The sequence below is a fragment of the Opisthocomus hoazin genome, chromosome 12 (genome assembly GCF_030867145.1).
Source record: "Opisthocomus hoazin isolate bOpiHoa1 chromosome 12, bOpiHoa1.hap1, whole genome shotgun sequence".
In the NCBI taxonomy this organism is placed as follows: domain Eukaryota; kingdom Metazoa; phylum Chordata; class Aves; order Opisthocomiformes; family Opisthocomidae; genus Opisthocomus; species Opisthocomus hoazin.
In genome coordinates, this window is record NC_134425.1 from 17,249,034 (window position 1) to 17,265,434 (window position 16,401).

Genomic DNA, 16,401 nt, shown 5'->3' on the forward strand with positions numbered 1-16,401 from the left:
ATCTGTTGAGTAAGAGTCTTGGCTCATAGTAGCTGATTAGGAAACAAATTGAGCAGATCAGGGTGAAGGGGGGGAAAAAAGAGCAGAAACCAGAAATTCCTTTAGAACTAAGATTAAATGATAAACATTCCCTTTGTTATAACGAAGGGGGACGTGAAACAGACAGTGAGGCGAGTTCTTCTGCAGTTTACGCTCATGTTTTCTGTTCACTTCAGCTGAATTGGCTTCTGATTGATGCATAGTCTAACATCTTTTACAGCAGGATATTGGTTTTATAAGCAGTAAAAATTAAAAAATAGCAACATTTTACAGGAGGCAGTCATTGATCTTTCCAGCTTTGTTCATGGTTTTTTATGCTGTTACAACTTTTGTGCATATTCTTCCTTGTGTGTGCGTTTAAAGAATTACTGTGCTGTGTGGAGAGGAAACATTGTGTGCACCCCCAGATGTTATACAATCTTCAGGAAACTTGTTAAGGTGTATGAAAGAGCGAGTGTGTTCTCATGACTGATTTACCTCTGTGTTTAACGCCAATTCCTTTAGCAGAACAGAAGTGTATCTGCTGTTTTACACAGAAGTTTAATGTATCCGTTTGTGCAGGGGAGATGAGTATTATGGCTTTGTAGCTTCTGGACTTTCAGCAAGGAATATAGCTAGGTATTGGTCTAGTTAAGAGGTTCTCAGGTGAATATCTTTTGCTCCTTTTTATAGAGACACCCTTTGTGGATTCAATAGCCCTGAAAATTGAGGTGTCTCTGCTTGCTCAGTGCTGCGCAGTGTGCGGCCTTGACACGGATCAGGATGCTCTAAGGTCTTTTAGAAGAGCTTTGGCAGAGCCCTCTGTAGGTCACTACTGTTTCTGAGTTATGATGTTTCTTTGTTAGATTCTTCATTTGGGAGGAAGAAAAATCATAAATCAGAAAGATTTGGAGGCATGTTGACATAGAACTGAAGCAGGAGTCTATTCTTCAGAGCCTGAGGACAAAGATTAAATATGCAAGCCTACTGCAGCAGCTGGCATCCCAGTTCCTGAGCAGGAGAAAGGCTGATGTGACAAAGCAGTTCGTGAAACTTCCCTTATAAATGATCTTTAGCCTTGTGTTATTCTAGAGCAACTTTTCATTGTTGTTATCTGAAAAATTTAGTCTTCGAAACAAATAACTTCAGCGTCATCCAGACAGCAGCTGCAGAAATATTAAGCCAAGAAAGACCAGTGCGCAGAATATCCTTCCAAAAGCACAAGACAGCTATGATTATGGAGGCCTAGATTCTGAACTGATGAAAGCTGGCACAGCTCCATAGACATCTAGTTCAACTTGTGACGTTTTTTTCCAAATAGCACTTAAAATATATAAGAAAAATTTAAGCACTTCCTTCGTTCATCCTTGCATCTTTGTATTTATGTGTATGCATAAACATGAACTACTGAGGTGGCTGCTGCCTTGGTGACAAAGGTGGATGAAAGTCCTGTATCTGAAGTTCGGTTTGACAATTCCAAAATGGAGTAAGTTGAGGTCTGGGTTCCAGTGATAACTCTGCTATTGAAGAAGTGCTGGTTTCCAAAATTCAGTATTACAAATTTCCAAATTCACTATTACAAAACCAAGGAAGGATTGTTTTGCTAAGAGTATATAAAATAGATGTGTGTTCTAACACTCAAGGTCTTTGTCTGCCTTTTGATTATTCAGGAAAAATCAAGATAGGATGTATAGGAAATGTACAGTGCAACTATGTACAGACTACAGGCATCTCTGAAAGCTGCAGATTTTTGAGACAGTTCATTTCCTGCTAGCAGAACTATGTCCTTGCCTTTCAGTTTTGTAACCATCTGAATGGCCTCATGACCTATCCACAAAGACACCGCTGTCTTATAAATGTTTTATGATATTTTTAGAATAGCACAGTGGTAAGATCTGTCTGCAGTCACCAGATCATTGTTTTTTGTAGGTCTGAAATGCTGCTGATTTCATGAGTTAGTGACTATATTTGTAGGTCTTGCTTTACAATGGATGAAATAATTCAATTCCAAGGTACTCCACAAATTGAATTGGTTTGGATATATTTAATGAGAATGTATTGTAATGTTAAATGATACAGGGAAATGTACATTACTTCCAATAGTAAGATAAGAACATCTTACAAATGAAAATCTCATTTGTATGCAGAACAATGATTAGGTGAGTTAGACCTGACTTAGTACTTTCAGCAAGGTTTTCATAGGCCGGGATTTTTGTTTACCAGGTTAATGTTTAACCTAGTGATTCACAAAGCAAAATTTTCTTCTTGAGGGAATTCTTCTCCTTTTGAGAACTAAATTTTTCACATGACTCAATTTTCATGTGTAAAGGATACCACAGTTTACAGGATGCACAGTCAAAGCATGGACTTTAAGGGACTGCCACACCTGAAGCTGCCCTCATACAGCATTTTTTTGTGATCAGAACAGTTTGGGTTCAGGCTGAGATAGTCCTGTTCTGGAGAGTGTTGGAAAGTTAGACTATCAGGGACAGTGGACTAGTGCTTATGGTCCAAAGGAGGGCTACAAAAATGATCCGAGGGCTGGAGCACCTCTCCTATGAGGACAGGCTGAGAGAGTTGGGCTTGTTCAGCCTGGAGAAGAGAAGGCTTTGGGGAGACCTGATTGCAGCCTTTCAGTACTTAAAGGGAGCCTATAGGAAAGATGGGGACAATCTTTTTAGTAGAGACAGCAGTGACAGGACAAGGGGTAATGGTTTTAAACTAAAACAGGGTAGGTTTAGGCTAGATATAAGGAAGAAATTCTTTACAATGAGGGTTGTGAAACACTGGAACGGGTTGCCCAGAGAGGTAGTGGAGGCCCCATCCCTGGAAACGTTCAAGACCAGGTTGGACAGGGCTCTGAGCAACCTGATCTAGTTGGCGGTGTCCCTGCTCGCTGCAGGGGGGTTGGACTAGATGACCTCTAGGGGTCCCTTCCGACCCAAAACTTTCTATGATTCTATGATTGTTTCGGAAATTAGCTCTAATATTTCCAGTTTTAATAATAGGGGCAACAGGTTTAATAATAACAAGGGAATGAGAGCAGAAGAATACACTTACCGTGGCTTCTTTTAATCTTCTGAAATCTATGTGCAGGTATGCATTTATTCCATTGTATGCACCAGGCAGGGTTATTCCATGTATTAACAAGACAAATAATACAACATAAGGCAAAGTGGCCGTTATCCAAACAACCTGCAGACAACAGAGATCCCAAAGGTTAATCAGCTGTTACAGAAGACTGAAGAATGTGTGAAAAATACAGCTGGCATTTCTTGGTTTTGTCCATTCAGTTTGATGGAGAAGCTCTTTATAGGATATCTTGGGGGAAAATGCTGTTATGTGTCATGAATCTTTACATATGTATGTTTACAGATACCAGCAGGAGACAGTTTTGACAAACAGAAGACTTGGAGTGCTTGTACATTACCAGTGTGTGTTAGACTGCTGATTAGGTGTTCAGCTGCATATTCATTTAGTGAACAAGTACAGTCATTGCCTGATGTTAGGCGATACTTTCATGAAAATGGACAAAAAACTCTCAGATGTCTCCAACCCTAGAATTTCTGTCGAGGTGTTTTCTGAGGGATGTCAAAGAGTAATTTCAAATTACTTTCATCAGGTATTTCTCTCATCATGATATTTTATATAATAAAACCAAAGCATCTTAAACCATCAAACGTTAGTACATTTGGCTAAGACTGGGAGGCATATTTAAGACAATTTAAAGTCTTTAAAAATATTTTCTGGGTGAGACTACTAATGCTGAATTGAAAATAATATGCTAATAAAATTTCCAGTTGGAACATCACTCAAGCAAAGCTTGTAAATAAAATAAAGGCTGAATCTGGATTGTGTATTTCCACTGTACACAGGCCTCTCACATGATTTGGTTCTCAAGGATCCCTCAGAAGCAGTGATTTAGTCTCTTGCTTTCTAAAATTAGGGGACTTCTTAAGGGAGACAAATAATGTAGTTGAGATGGAAGGACAATATTAGCTCTACCTTTCCTGAAGTCTTCACGCCTTTCCACAGACTAAAGAATAGAATGATTACCACCACCAAGAGGCAGAGGGAAAGTTGCCAGCGAGGCAAACCAAGGTCATGGATTCCACGGCTTTCATGCAGGTGCAGAAGTCCTCGCCTACATACCAGATACACAGAAACAAAGTGAAGTCACTGGGTGAAAAGGTTTTTACATATCTCATCCTGCAGGCAGCAGAAATGGATGCTGCACTACAGCAGTAGCTGCCCTACTGACATGGCTAGCAGTTAGTGAAATCTGTTTTGTGAAGCCATGTATTGTACTTCTTCCCACAATGCCTTTTGCTCTCACTGGCCCATCCGTATCTAGCACCACAGTGCCGTAATGGTAGCACTCTTCTCTCCTTCACTGGAAGTGTTTTGGGGATTTGGAAGTGTCATTCATTGATTCTTGCTTGAATACTGAACAGAAGCCAGAGAATGTCCATCCTTGGAGATTTTAAAACTTGGCCAGTAAAGACCTTGAGCAGACTGATTTACTTTTGAAGTTAGTCTTGCTTTGGGTAAGGAGTTGTGTTAGATGACATAAAGAGATGTCTTTCAACCTAAATTATTTTGTGATTCTAGATAAGCAAACAGCTGTCTTCCTGCAACTTGGGCAGTTCCAAAGTTACTTTCCATTTCTTTTTGAATAAACTATTGTGAGGCTGCAAAAAAGTGGTTGGATAGTAAAAGCAACGGTTGGTAAATTTAAATTGGATGTAGTGCTCTTGTGTTGTTTACTGAGATAGCGGAGTGAGAGCAGAGGAAATTCTGTTGCTTACCAGGGCAGACTAATTCTTTTGAGATCTACACAATTAAATGGATTAAAGCATAGAAAAAAGTGTTTGTCGCCATGACTGGTGATATCTACATTTAGAGCTGTTAAAACACATTGTGTGCAACAGGCACAGGGATATGGGAGAGCTGTTATAGGGGATCTCCTTTCCTTTAACTCAGTTCTATGCTATTCAAGTGTCTCCTGCTGCTTTTTCAAATTTAAAAAATACAGAAATATTTTGCTTTACTGAAAGCTGTATTTGTGAAGAGGAGTGACATTGCAGCTAGGGCGGTGCACTAGAGGAGGACTGCAGAGCTAACTCCTGGTTCTGATACAGATCTACAGGATGCTGGCTCAGGCATTCAATTTCTTAGTGTTTCAGTGCCCATCCAGATACGATGGCCATGACCTTCCTTGTCTCCTCCCCCTTCTCTGTCACCTGTTGTTTGCTATGCACTTTTTGGATGAAATAGAAAATTGAACTCTGTTGGCTATTCTTAGCACCATGATAGTACAAACAAGCCAAGTCAAAGAAGCCCTTTTCACTGGGGGACCTTGACGTGTTTGACGAAGATAACTACATTTTAGAGAAGTTTAGTGATTTGCCCTGCACAACTGCAGACATGTAGAGACTACATCCCAAGGAGTGTAATTCCAGCCTTATTGGCTGTCTGTGTACAGTCTCTTACTAGATATATGGTGCTTCAGAATGGACTTAAGCACGTGTCTTATCAAGTCAGAGATGAGTGAGATAGTTGAGTAAGTTCCAAGATAGGGCAAACCTGTGTCAACTTCAATGGGGAAAACTGAAAAATGTCTCTGTACTACTTAAACTGTAGAAACATGCTGGGAAAATTAAGGCCTGTTAAAATGATGCATCTACTAATATGAGTTGCATACAATTCCCTTTTGATTCCTAAAGCATCAAGATATGATCAACTAATAATTGTGATGGTTCTGCTTCTGTAGTTTCTCATGTTTAATAAGAAATACTGTGTTTTTGGACTGTTTCTATGATTTATCCCAGATTGGATAAAAGATGCTCATAGAAAGCATCCTCCTGAACTAAGCAGCTGATCTGTTTCTGTTGCATTATAAGGCTAATAACAAGTGAGGTATTAAAAGGATTGCGACCATGTGTTTGTGGCATATATTGGAGAATGTTCTGATTTAGGAAGTCTGAGGTGAGTTTACCTCTTATCATACAATAATATAGTTATATAACAATATAGCCATTACTGTGGAAACAGTAACACAGAGGCGGACTTCTTGATATTGCATCTAAAAACCTATTCTTTTTAATGAAGTGTAAATAAATAGGTAGTTCTCATTCAACTTTTGCTTAGTGTGTGAATGAAAGCGACTTGTATTTCTGCTAATTAAGTATAATTTGCCAGAGGATCCCCAGCTGTAAATTAATCCTGGGCAGGGATGCCTGATTCCATTCTAAACTTACCAGCTTGGGCAGTGATAAGTGCAGCTGGGAAAAGCTTCGCAGGCTTCTGATCAGAACGTTTGTCTAGGATCTTGGGAGGGTTTTGGCAATCTGTGCTATCACAGTTACACTGCTGTTGCTGTCAGAGATGGATGTTGTAAAGAAAGGTTGGATTATGATGCGTAGATGTCTACTCAGAAAACTGAATCTGAACTTGCATTCTTTGTACTATTTAACTTTTTATTCGTCTTGCCCAAGTATTTTTCTGGATGTGTAAAGCAGCCTGCTTCCTTGTGTGTTTGCTTTCCAAGAAGCAGCTAGCAATGTGTCTTACTGTTTGGAACACTTGCCAGAACTGCCATTTAAAGTGTGGGATTCCCAGGATTTTCAGGAGAATCTCTATTCCCAGAGTTCTGCTCCCTTGATCAGACTAAGAGATCATAAAATAGGAAGAGAAAAATACTTTCATAACCAGTCAAAACAGCTGTGTAACTGGGCAGCTGAGCAAGGAAATCTTCATAGACAGTTGCTGTTTCCGAGCTGTAATTCTGGCGGGTTTTGCTTCCTCTTCCTTTTTTCTTTTTTATTTTTCTTTGTGACTTCTGAAGATAAGTTATAGAAGCTTTCCGCAAGATGCCTTTTTTGAGGGTTCCTGGGAAGTAGTTCATGCATGTTTACCTATTAGAAGCTACATTTCTGTTCCAGCAGCACCATAAAGTATAAAAGATCTAGTGCTAGACTGTGATTTAGGTTAAGATGTGCTGACATCTAAGAGATGGAGGACAGAAGCAGCAGCCAAAGTATTAGATAGACTAAGCCATCTTGGCTTGAAGGATATAACTCTGTAATGTTCTTTGAAAAACAGTCATTTTTTTGGAGAAGGGCAAATTTGAAAAAAATTTGCATTCATCATGTTCATCCAAGTTGGAATACATTGGTGATGCTATAGAAAATCCAGTTACCTCAGTTATGCCACAATTACTCTTATTTCATATCAAGGAGTACTGATTTCAGGAGCAGCTGAGGCTGTTTTTAGCCTGTCTCTGTTAAGGCAGGTTGAGTGATAAATCCCTCACTGGTTCCGTTAGATTATACTCAGTCACTTCCCTTATACTGGCCACAAAGAGGGAAATATGAAGTAAGAGATACTATTCAGGAAGGTCTGAGGTCAAAATACCTGAATTTTCAGCCTTTTCATATTACAGCACAATAAAGCAATGTGGCCAACATGTGGCCTGAACTGAGGTTGCCTTCACTAGCTGTAGGATTGTCCCGTTGCTATAGACATGTATGAGTCACAGACAAAATGGCATAAACTGATCTCTCTTAAATCCCTAAACCAGGGAACCAGAGGAGATGCAGAACCAACTAGTATTGGCCTCTGTTGTCTGTCAACTTCTTTAAATTATGTCCAAAGCTACTGGTAATGTCTTCAGTAAAAGCTTCTGAAAGTGATTCTTGTTTCATAAGTGTAGAGGTATTTGTCCAGTTATGCTAACAAAAACTCTCACAACTCTGAGTCGAAAAGAAAGGAAAAATCAGAGGCAGTCAGACAACTAGAATTAATATTTTGTCTGTAGATTACTGTTGTTGAGAAAAGAATGAAAGTAGATGAGAAATGTGTGCCAAAAGGAGAAGAAAATGTTATGGGGGAAAGATTGAGAATAAACTTTAACAGATGGAGCTGACAAAGTAGAACAGGGACCTATTATATTTTGCTGAGCAAAATACAAGAGGAGCTAATAAATTGTTTAAGCTTTCTGATATTCTAGTTAAAGCTTTAGCAATATTTAGTTAGTATAGCAGGAAGAATCGAAGAGCATGCAATAGAGATAAGAAATTAACTTTTTTTTATCAGGGGTTTGTGCAAAGGAGCCTGATTTATGCTAAGACTGCTTTCCATGTAAGGGAGTGTAAATTACATTTGCAATGACTTTGAGACTATACATCACTGTAAATATGGTTCCCAAGAGTCTTTCTGCCTATCTGCAAGAGGAACAGAAATGTGAAGGGTTTTCAGATTGAAGCTGCGTTCAGAGATTCTGGTTTCTCTCTTTGGGATGTTTCTTCTGGTCCTGTCCTGCCCTGTACTCTCTGCTGGGAAGATTCCACTAGTCACCCAGCAACTCTGGCACCAGTTCTTGCCTTACTTCCACACTGCATTCAGCTAAAGGGAAATAGTACACCTCTGTTGAAATCAGCAAACAGCAACTCATTTGCTGATACCACTGTCCTCTGTTTTGTCTTTGTGCAGCACTTGGGTCCTCTTTAATTTGGTGTCAGATCGCACAGAGCCAACAGGAAACTCAGCTGTTTGGTACTCGCATGTAAACCTTACTGAAGACAAAATATTGAGATGGCAGGGGGCCAGCTGCTCAGTGGGACTCAGTAAATGAAGGATCCAATCATAGTTCTAATAATAGGTAATGTTGGAACCAATGCATTCTTCTCTGTGTCTTAGTGTTCCCCTCTATAAAATAAGGGTCATTATAAACCTTTGCTTTGTCCCCGCTCTGAGCAATTCAGAACATACTCTTTATGGAAGTGGTATTTGAGCATAAGCAGGCAACCAAACCAAAGGAAAGAGAAATGCCAAGGGCCGTGATCTGAAAATTACTCTGTATCCTGTTCCCGCCAAAACGTTTAATCCATAGCCAGAAAACAGGCAGTGAGAGTTTAGGTGTAGATATCTCCTGGACTTTTTTGTCAGACTAGTAATTTCTAAGGCGCCTGTTGTATTATTCATCCCTAGGCAGGTTTACATGATTGTATTATGGAATTTTAGAAGGTTTTGTACAAACAGATGAAGTTAAAGGTCTTGGAGTAAGCCTCATTTTTCCAGTCCCAAATTATAATTTTAGGTTTCAATCCAAATATGATTACACAGCTCTCTAGGCTCATTCCTTCTCTTTTTATTAAAGGCAAAGGTTTGATGGCCAGATTTGATGTAGTCAATAGAAGGGTGTCATTTATCTAAACAACTTTTAGATGTGTTGTATCAGTTGTGTTCAGATTGCAAAAATGTCATCAACTTCTCAGCAAATCAGTATGTTAAATAACAAGTGTATTTTTTAGTGAACACATTAAGTACTTCTAAAAACTTTCAAGTACTTCTAAAAGTTAGTAGCGACTTTGATGGGATCAAATCCAGATGGCTTGCACAGAGTAAGTACCAGCAAATTGGCTAAGATATAAATAGATACAGTCCTGGTCTCCTGAGCTCTCATTCCCTATTCTGGTAGCTAGACTATTTTTTTTTCTATGATTTAAAATTTAATGCAAATTGTAGACTGAAGATGCTAAAAGGACTATCAGTGTATACAGTGTGCAATCTATAGAAATTAAATTACATACTCAATTTAGAAGGCAATTTGAAGCATGATAATTGTGCTCAATTAGAAGGCTCTACTACATGCATCTCCTGTGTTATATATTTGGGCAACCATAGTTCAGTTGTCACTGCTGCCAGTTTCCTTCAGAGTGTGAAATACAGTTGGTTCTTTTATCCGTGGAAGGTTAGGTTACCTGCTTTAAGCACTTGTGGATGGAGCTCTTTTTTTACAGTTTGCCAGGCTCCAGGTATTCTTACTTCAGGTACAGCGCTGCTTAAATTCACGTGTACTGTTTCCGCAGCAGTTTGTGTCCACAAGGTGTATATCCACAGCTGTGCGGTGCAGAGCTGGTGGTACAAACCCTGCAGACCTGAGTTGGCTCCGTGCAAATTGAACTCCAGTGTCCTGTCACTGTAATTCCAGGGCTAGGGCTGCAGTGCAGAGACAGCAGAGTGGCTCCACATGAAGTCAGCAAAGTGCAGCAGGGTTAGCCTGGCTCAGCCCAGCTCTACTATACATACAGCTCCTGTCTGAGCTGCTTGGGTGCCTCTGGGTGCTTTGTAGAGAGCTCTGGGTATGGCATCACTGCAGTGCAGGAGGATAGCCTCGCTCAAGGACAGTGCTCTCCTACAGCCAAGAGCATGGGAGAGTGGTGCCGAGCCATCTGCAGTGCAGTGCTACATGTGCACTGCATACCTCTCCCCCACCCTGGAGCCTGCTTCAGAGGCATGCCAGGGGCTCTGCAGCAGCCAGCTTGGGTTCAGCTGGATGTACTCACTCCAGCTCTGTTGGATACTGCGTGGTCTTTTGCCAACACCTTTGTTGTCTGGTTTTTTGTTTCTCAAGACATTTCAGCTCCCTCTTGTGTTGGAGAATGGACCTGTGTAATGGACTTCAAGCTAGATTTTTGGAAATCACTTACAGAAAAGATAATTTACCAGTGGCACCCTGGCTGGCTTATAATAAATTGTTATTTGTACTGAATGAAATGGTATTTCTTTTTGAGTCATGATAATCCTGAAATCATACGTGACCACTAGGACTAAACTCTTTATTCACTGAGAATGTTTATCTCAACTCACTTAAGTCTTCACCCAGCTTTATTCTCCCATTAACTTAATTTTGACACCACCTGCTATTTGTTTTACACTTCAGTACATTCAAGTCTGCACAGCACTTTGAAAAAAAGAGATTTTCAAAATCTGCTTTTGAACCCATTATATTGAGATTTCCAGATAGAATGGAAGTACTTGAATTTCACCCTTCCATAGATCTAATGAATACTGAACTCCTGAAAAAAGTTTATTGTTTGAGCATACATGGCAAAGCAGTTAAGAGCATGTGTGCTCCCATCTGCCCCAGCCCTTAGTCAGCAAGTGAAATGGTGCTTCAGTCAGGGTTCTCAATGGGCCATGCACTGCCCTAGACAGGAGGGTCATGAAAGAAGAGCCCCAGCCTCTCCAAAGAAGCTGCTGAGCTTTCATGAAGCTTTACTGATTTCAGAAGAGCTGCGTGGAAAATCACAAAGCTTCCAGAAGAAAGTCAGCCATAGGAATAGGCCCATGCGCCACAAAATGAGGCATTTAAACAAAGGAATGCTCACATTATGGTTTAGCATTTGTTGCAATGCTGGGTCCTTTACACAGTGAGTTTAAGTGCGTAACCTTTTGATGGATTTATGCTTGCATGTGACAGTTTCAGATGAGCAAAGACTTCTATAGCAAGCAACACATAAAACACTAGTGGTGATACTATGTCAGTACTGTCTTGTAGAGAACATTTGAGGAGAAGCAGGTGAATACAAATAAATGGGTGTTTAGTTGTGTGTGACACCTTTATTGGCTTCTGTCCACAGGGAAAGGCTCTGCTTCTGCTTGCCAGGATTACAAATGCCGGGTAATAAAGGGGAGATGCTGCAGCACTGACCTCAGCTGCTGTAATTGTTGCTCAGAGCCTGGTACCACTACCAAACTACACAGAATTCTGTATGTAAAGATAAGCAGTTAGAATTCCTCCTACAAGTTAGCCCAAAGCAAGCCAATTGCATGCAGCATAATGTGCAGCTCCTGACGTTTGCAATATCTCATAAAACCCCCTTGCAAAGTTAAGTTGGCAAAGTGGTCATTCTTCCAGTCTTCTGGACTTGCTACACAAGGGCGTGTTGTGGTTTAGGAATCATTGCCATAACTCTGTCCAAAGCCTAAGAACATGTGTACACACTTACACGGATTGGCTTCCACTGTACTTGCATTTAATTTCTGTTCTTTTTGTGTAAGTAAATGGTCAATGAATGCAAAGATGTGAAAAAGAGAAAGAAAGATTGAGGTACTTAGCTGAGTCCAAAAAAGTCAACACAGTCAAAAAGTGCATATATACAATGTGTAGGGATGCAAATGTTAGTCTGACTATGGATGTGTAAACAACGCACCCAAACACTGCCTAAACATGCCTGTGCAGTTAATACAGAATTGATATCTAAAGCAGCTTGCTTATTGCTGTTTCAGCAACATGGCCATAAATTTCCCACATAGAGTATTTAATAATGTGCCTGATTCTAAGGCCACTGAAATTAGAGGAATTCTTCTGTTACATTCAGGGGATTTTCTAGGGGTGAAGGTACAGAACCTGGCTGGAATTATTGTTAGTCTTTGATTGTGTGATTTCTATGAAGGTAAACAGATGACTGCTACCCAACTTCAAACCTGTCAGAAACATTCCCTTCCAATTAAGAAGATGCAAAAGATGAGTAAGTCAGTGCTCACAAACTCTATAATTAGTTCATAGAGGATGTTGTGTGAAGAAACCTCTTAAAGAAGCTTCAGACATATTCAGTGGAGGTTTGCTGTTCAGGAAAGTGGTGTATTGTTGAGAACTGCTGATCATGTTTAGCCTGAGCTTAGAGTCTTTTCTTACCAGATGTGATCAGCAGAATATAGGGCTGTCCGCTCTCCTTAGTTCTTGTTGTCTGATTCAGTTTTTATAAGCGTTCATAGGCATAATTGCTTATGCTTACTTTTGGTGTTTTCTCTCATTTGGGAGAGGTTACCTCATGATTGATTGTTTTATGGGGATAGGTTCCTGCATCTTCCTTTGGAGCACATAGTGTTGATCGTTCCATCTGATGTGATACTGAAAACAAGTAAAAGTAACTTTTGCTGCATAGGGTGAAGGTTTTTTTCAGAATGTTCTTGGTTCACATAGTCCCTCTAAATTTCTGTTCATCAGTATGATAGACATGGACTGCCTTGACTGAATGTTGTCTTTATTCCTTGTTCTTAGGTAGCTTTTTTCAATTACTTGCAGCTGGGCAGACTTGTGGTTTCTGTGAATTTCTTTTACTGAATCTGGCACAAAAATTTCCCTGTTAAAAAGCGTTTTATTTCTTATGCAGAAAGAATGGATTACAGCCCTCAGAAAAAGTACTATCAGAGGAAAATAGCTGTAGCTCAATACATTTGTTGACAGTTTCACTGTTTTGTTTAAAAAATTGCCAGGGAGTTGTTCCTACAACAGAGCATGATTTTTCACAGGCGCAGTACCTCGTGAGAAGAATAGTGCTTTTGTTCCTCCAAACTGGTATTTTTTAATTGTCAGCGTAAATGAAAGCAAGATGGGAACGAACTTTTCCCAGACACAAGAATGGAGAGAACAAATATAAAGTATGCCTGTATTCAGAGAAAGTATTTAAATAGGAGTGATATGGATAGGGGAACTATTTTTTACAGTGCTGTACTTGTGTTCTTCCAAACAAAATGTTTACAATTAATTATTTTAACATATGTTGAAAGGATAGAAGGTCCTTTGCATTTTGTGTGTTTAATTCCAAACCACGGAAGAGGGAAGTAATTAAAGTAACATGTACCTCCAAAGAAATGTGGAATTGACGTTTTATTCCTAACTGGATTTCTCTTACGACTATTACTGGCAGAAGGGCACCAGTTCTTACCAGATTTTTGAGTGGTTGCTTTCTAAGTTTGCAGTGAAAAAATACTTTATAATTGATTTTAACCATCTCTAATGAAATATTGGAGATGTCCCATTTCTTCCTGTTGCAAGCAACTGCCCTGCTGACATCAGTGGCATCTTGGCCTGAATTAAGCCTGAACGACTGAAACCAGACCTAGTAAAATGAAACACTCTAGAAAGCGTAAGTGTAGAACCACTTCAACCTCAATTATTGCCCAACCCTTAAGGCTTGAAAACAAAAGCCAAATATGTTTGTCAAAGTCCGCCTGTCACTGCCCTGGCATGAAAATTGCAATTTGAAGTGATTTCTTCCAAGACTGAGGCTTGGAGGTTTCTCCCTGCTTTCCCTCCCTGCCAGATAATGGTCAGACGAAAGATTTGGCCTGGATTCTTAGCAAGTTTCTCTTGCTTTCACTTAATGTAAGTGGTGAGAATCAGCGTATTTCTGTTGAACTTAGAGGTGCCTTTCTTGAAGTATTTGATGAACTATCACATCACAGCACTCTCACCTCTTCCTACAGTTTATTCTTGTGCTAGTGGAGATGCAGTCAATCACCTCTGGCAGCTGCATGGTTTTAAGAAATAATCCACTCTAAATTCATGGTCAGGCCAGGTTTGCATGAAGGAATCATGTTCCAAAGAGAAGAAGAGTCTATTTCTCTTAAGGGTAACCACAACAGTTTTCTGCTTGTGGCATGTTTGGGAAGTACCTCTTTTCAGTCATTCTCCAACTGCAAAATAGATGTTTGGTGTTTCTGGTCTCCCTGCTTCCAGTACAGCCTGCCTACCAGACGGCAAAAGTTTGCATATGTTCTTGATGTAAATATAGAACCTAAAGAACCAAGTCCAATCTGTACCACTTCCCATGTAATCTTGAGACTAAGGACTTACGTGCTTGGGCACATTTAGCATCCTTAACAAGTCTTCCATAAGCTGCAGTGCATCCCAGTAACACAGAGCAGCAAGTTCTTATTACACTAGTTACTGTGGTTGAAAACATGGCCCCAGATACTCCAAACTGGATGATCTCCTGTATTTAACAGTACGTCATCACTTCTATTTCCTGACAATCTTGTACATATTACAAAACTTTATAATCAGAAGATTCAGCTCTCCTTGTTGTAAAAAGACCATGGGAATCAGTTAGGTTGTTTGACATAAAGAGAAGAAACACTGTTTTCTGAATTGGGCTGTCTTTATTAGGTTGAATCTGAATACACTAAAACTTTGCACATATTTGGGTCCACACCTGAGCTGTACAGCTGGACTTGATGAGCTAATCCAAATACTGGATAAGTGAACATAATGCCCCTTGTGGTTCCCTGTTTTTACAGCTGGGGAAGCAGATGTTACAGACTGTGTTACTTGAGTGGTTACTCTTCTCATTTTTGCAATATAATCTAGTTGCTAATAAGTACAGGGCCTAGGGACTTAATTACAGCCCCAAAATTCAGGGATCAAAGTGTGATGAAATGTCAAATTCCCTTTTTATTCTTACCTTCTGAAAACTGCACCTTGAATCTATTTCATGGTGAGGAAAGAACGCTAATATTTCAAGTTCAGCGTACAGACAGAATCACAAATTGAGCTGTTCCCCAGATCATTGGAACTAAATCAAAACATTGTGAATAGACTCTACCACAACATCACCCACTACAAAGTCAAAATCATACCCCAAGTGTGATGTGATAACAAAATGCATAGAACCACTTTAAATCATAAAGGGACAACCCCAAGACTATAGGGATTGCATTTTGCTTTACAAAGCCTTAAACACAAGCAAATTATAAAGAAAACCTTTTTTTTTAAAATACTGTTCAGATGAAAGTTCTGTAATAATGCAGTTCTTTGTCTGAAGATGCTGAATGTATAATTTGTTATAGTTCACATCAAACTCAGGTTCTTTAACTGACTACATGCGTATATAGCCTTTTGCTGTAGATGACCTACCTTTACGTTTGACTTCTGAACACATCACATTTTGGCTTTGTAAGGGCAGCGGAATTCCTAGCTGTCATTATTTGCCATTGTAGTGAGTTCCTTTGAACTCAACCCCCTTATTGTTTTCAGAGCACTGAGTTTAATTTACCCAAACCCCTGCCAACAGTTTGCCTATCGCTACTGGTCTTTCACTGTGCTGTCTTCAGAGGAGAAATAGCAGCCACAAATGTTTCAGAGCTATAAACACAGACCTCAAGATCCCTACTGTAGCCAGGCATGGTGTAACACGCACTAGATTATTTATGGTAGCAGTGGTGTCCCTTTGTTTCTACAGGGTTGGACTCACTGCTCTGCAGGTGTGTGCCCTGATATCCTTCTATTCCCAACACTGGAACTGATTATTCAGGTTAATTCAACAGCTATTCAATTAGCCCGATGCCCATCCTCCTTTCTTTATCCTAATCAAATCCTGTTTTCCCCTGGAGGTCTATAATGCAATTATTTATACACAGATCGATATCTTTGTTTTATAGTTCAGTTGTTAATTTATATACCTTTTTGGTTTTGATTTCAAGTGTTTGGATTGAGTGCGTCTTTGCCTTTCTTGGCCCATATTGCAGAATGCTCTTTTGCTTGGGAATTAGAAAAAGCCTGTCTTCCTATAACTGTGGTGTTCTCCTCTTGCTCAGTGCTTCATCTCACTTCATTGAACTACTGAAGCAGCTGAGCAAACAGAGGTCTGCTCTGAGATATTTTGCAAGTAGAGGAACAGGCCAAGCCTGTTGAACAAAGGATTATTTTAAAGCCTTAAAGTCAGCTCAGTTTGGCATGCAGTCGTCGTTGTCAGAATACTGCTGCGTTTCCTTGCCCTGGCAAAATTGGTCCAACCAAAAGTGGTGCATCAG

General features: G+C 39.8%; 1 protein-coding gene across 2 annotated transcripts in view; it reads right to left on the minus strand.

Moving 5' to 3' along the window:
* Positions 1 to 16,401, minus strand: part of SLC6A2 (solute carrier family 6 member 2) — a 76,700-nt gene that overhangs the window by 33,750 nt on the left and 26,549 nt on the right. For both annotated transcript variants that reach the window (XM_075433778.1, XM_075433779.1), the window contains exons 4-5: positions 4,024 to 4,162; positions 3,079 to 3,213 (exon numbers count right to left, since the gene is read on the minus strand). In XM_075433778.1, the coding sequence (XP_075289893.1) occupies positions 3,079 to 3,213; positions 4,024 to 4,162 (274 nt within the window). The remainder of the gene's footprint in view (positions 1 to 3,078; positions 3,214 to 4,023; positions 4,163 to 16,401) is intronic.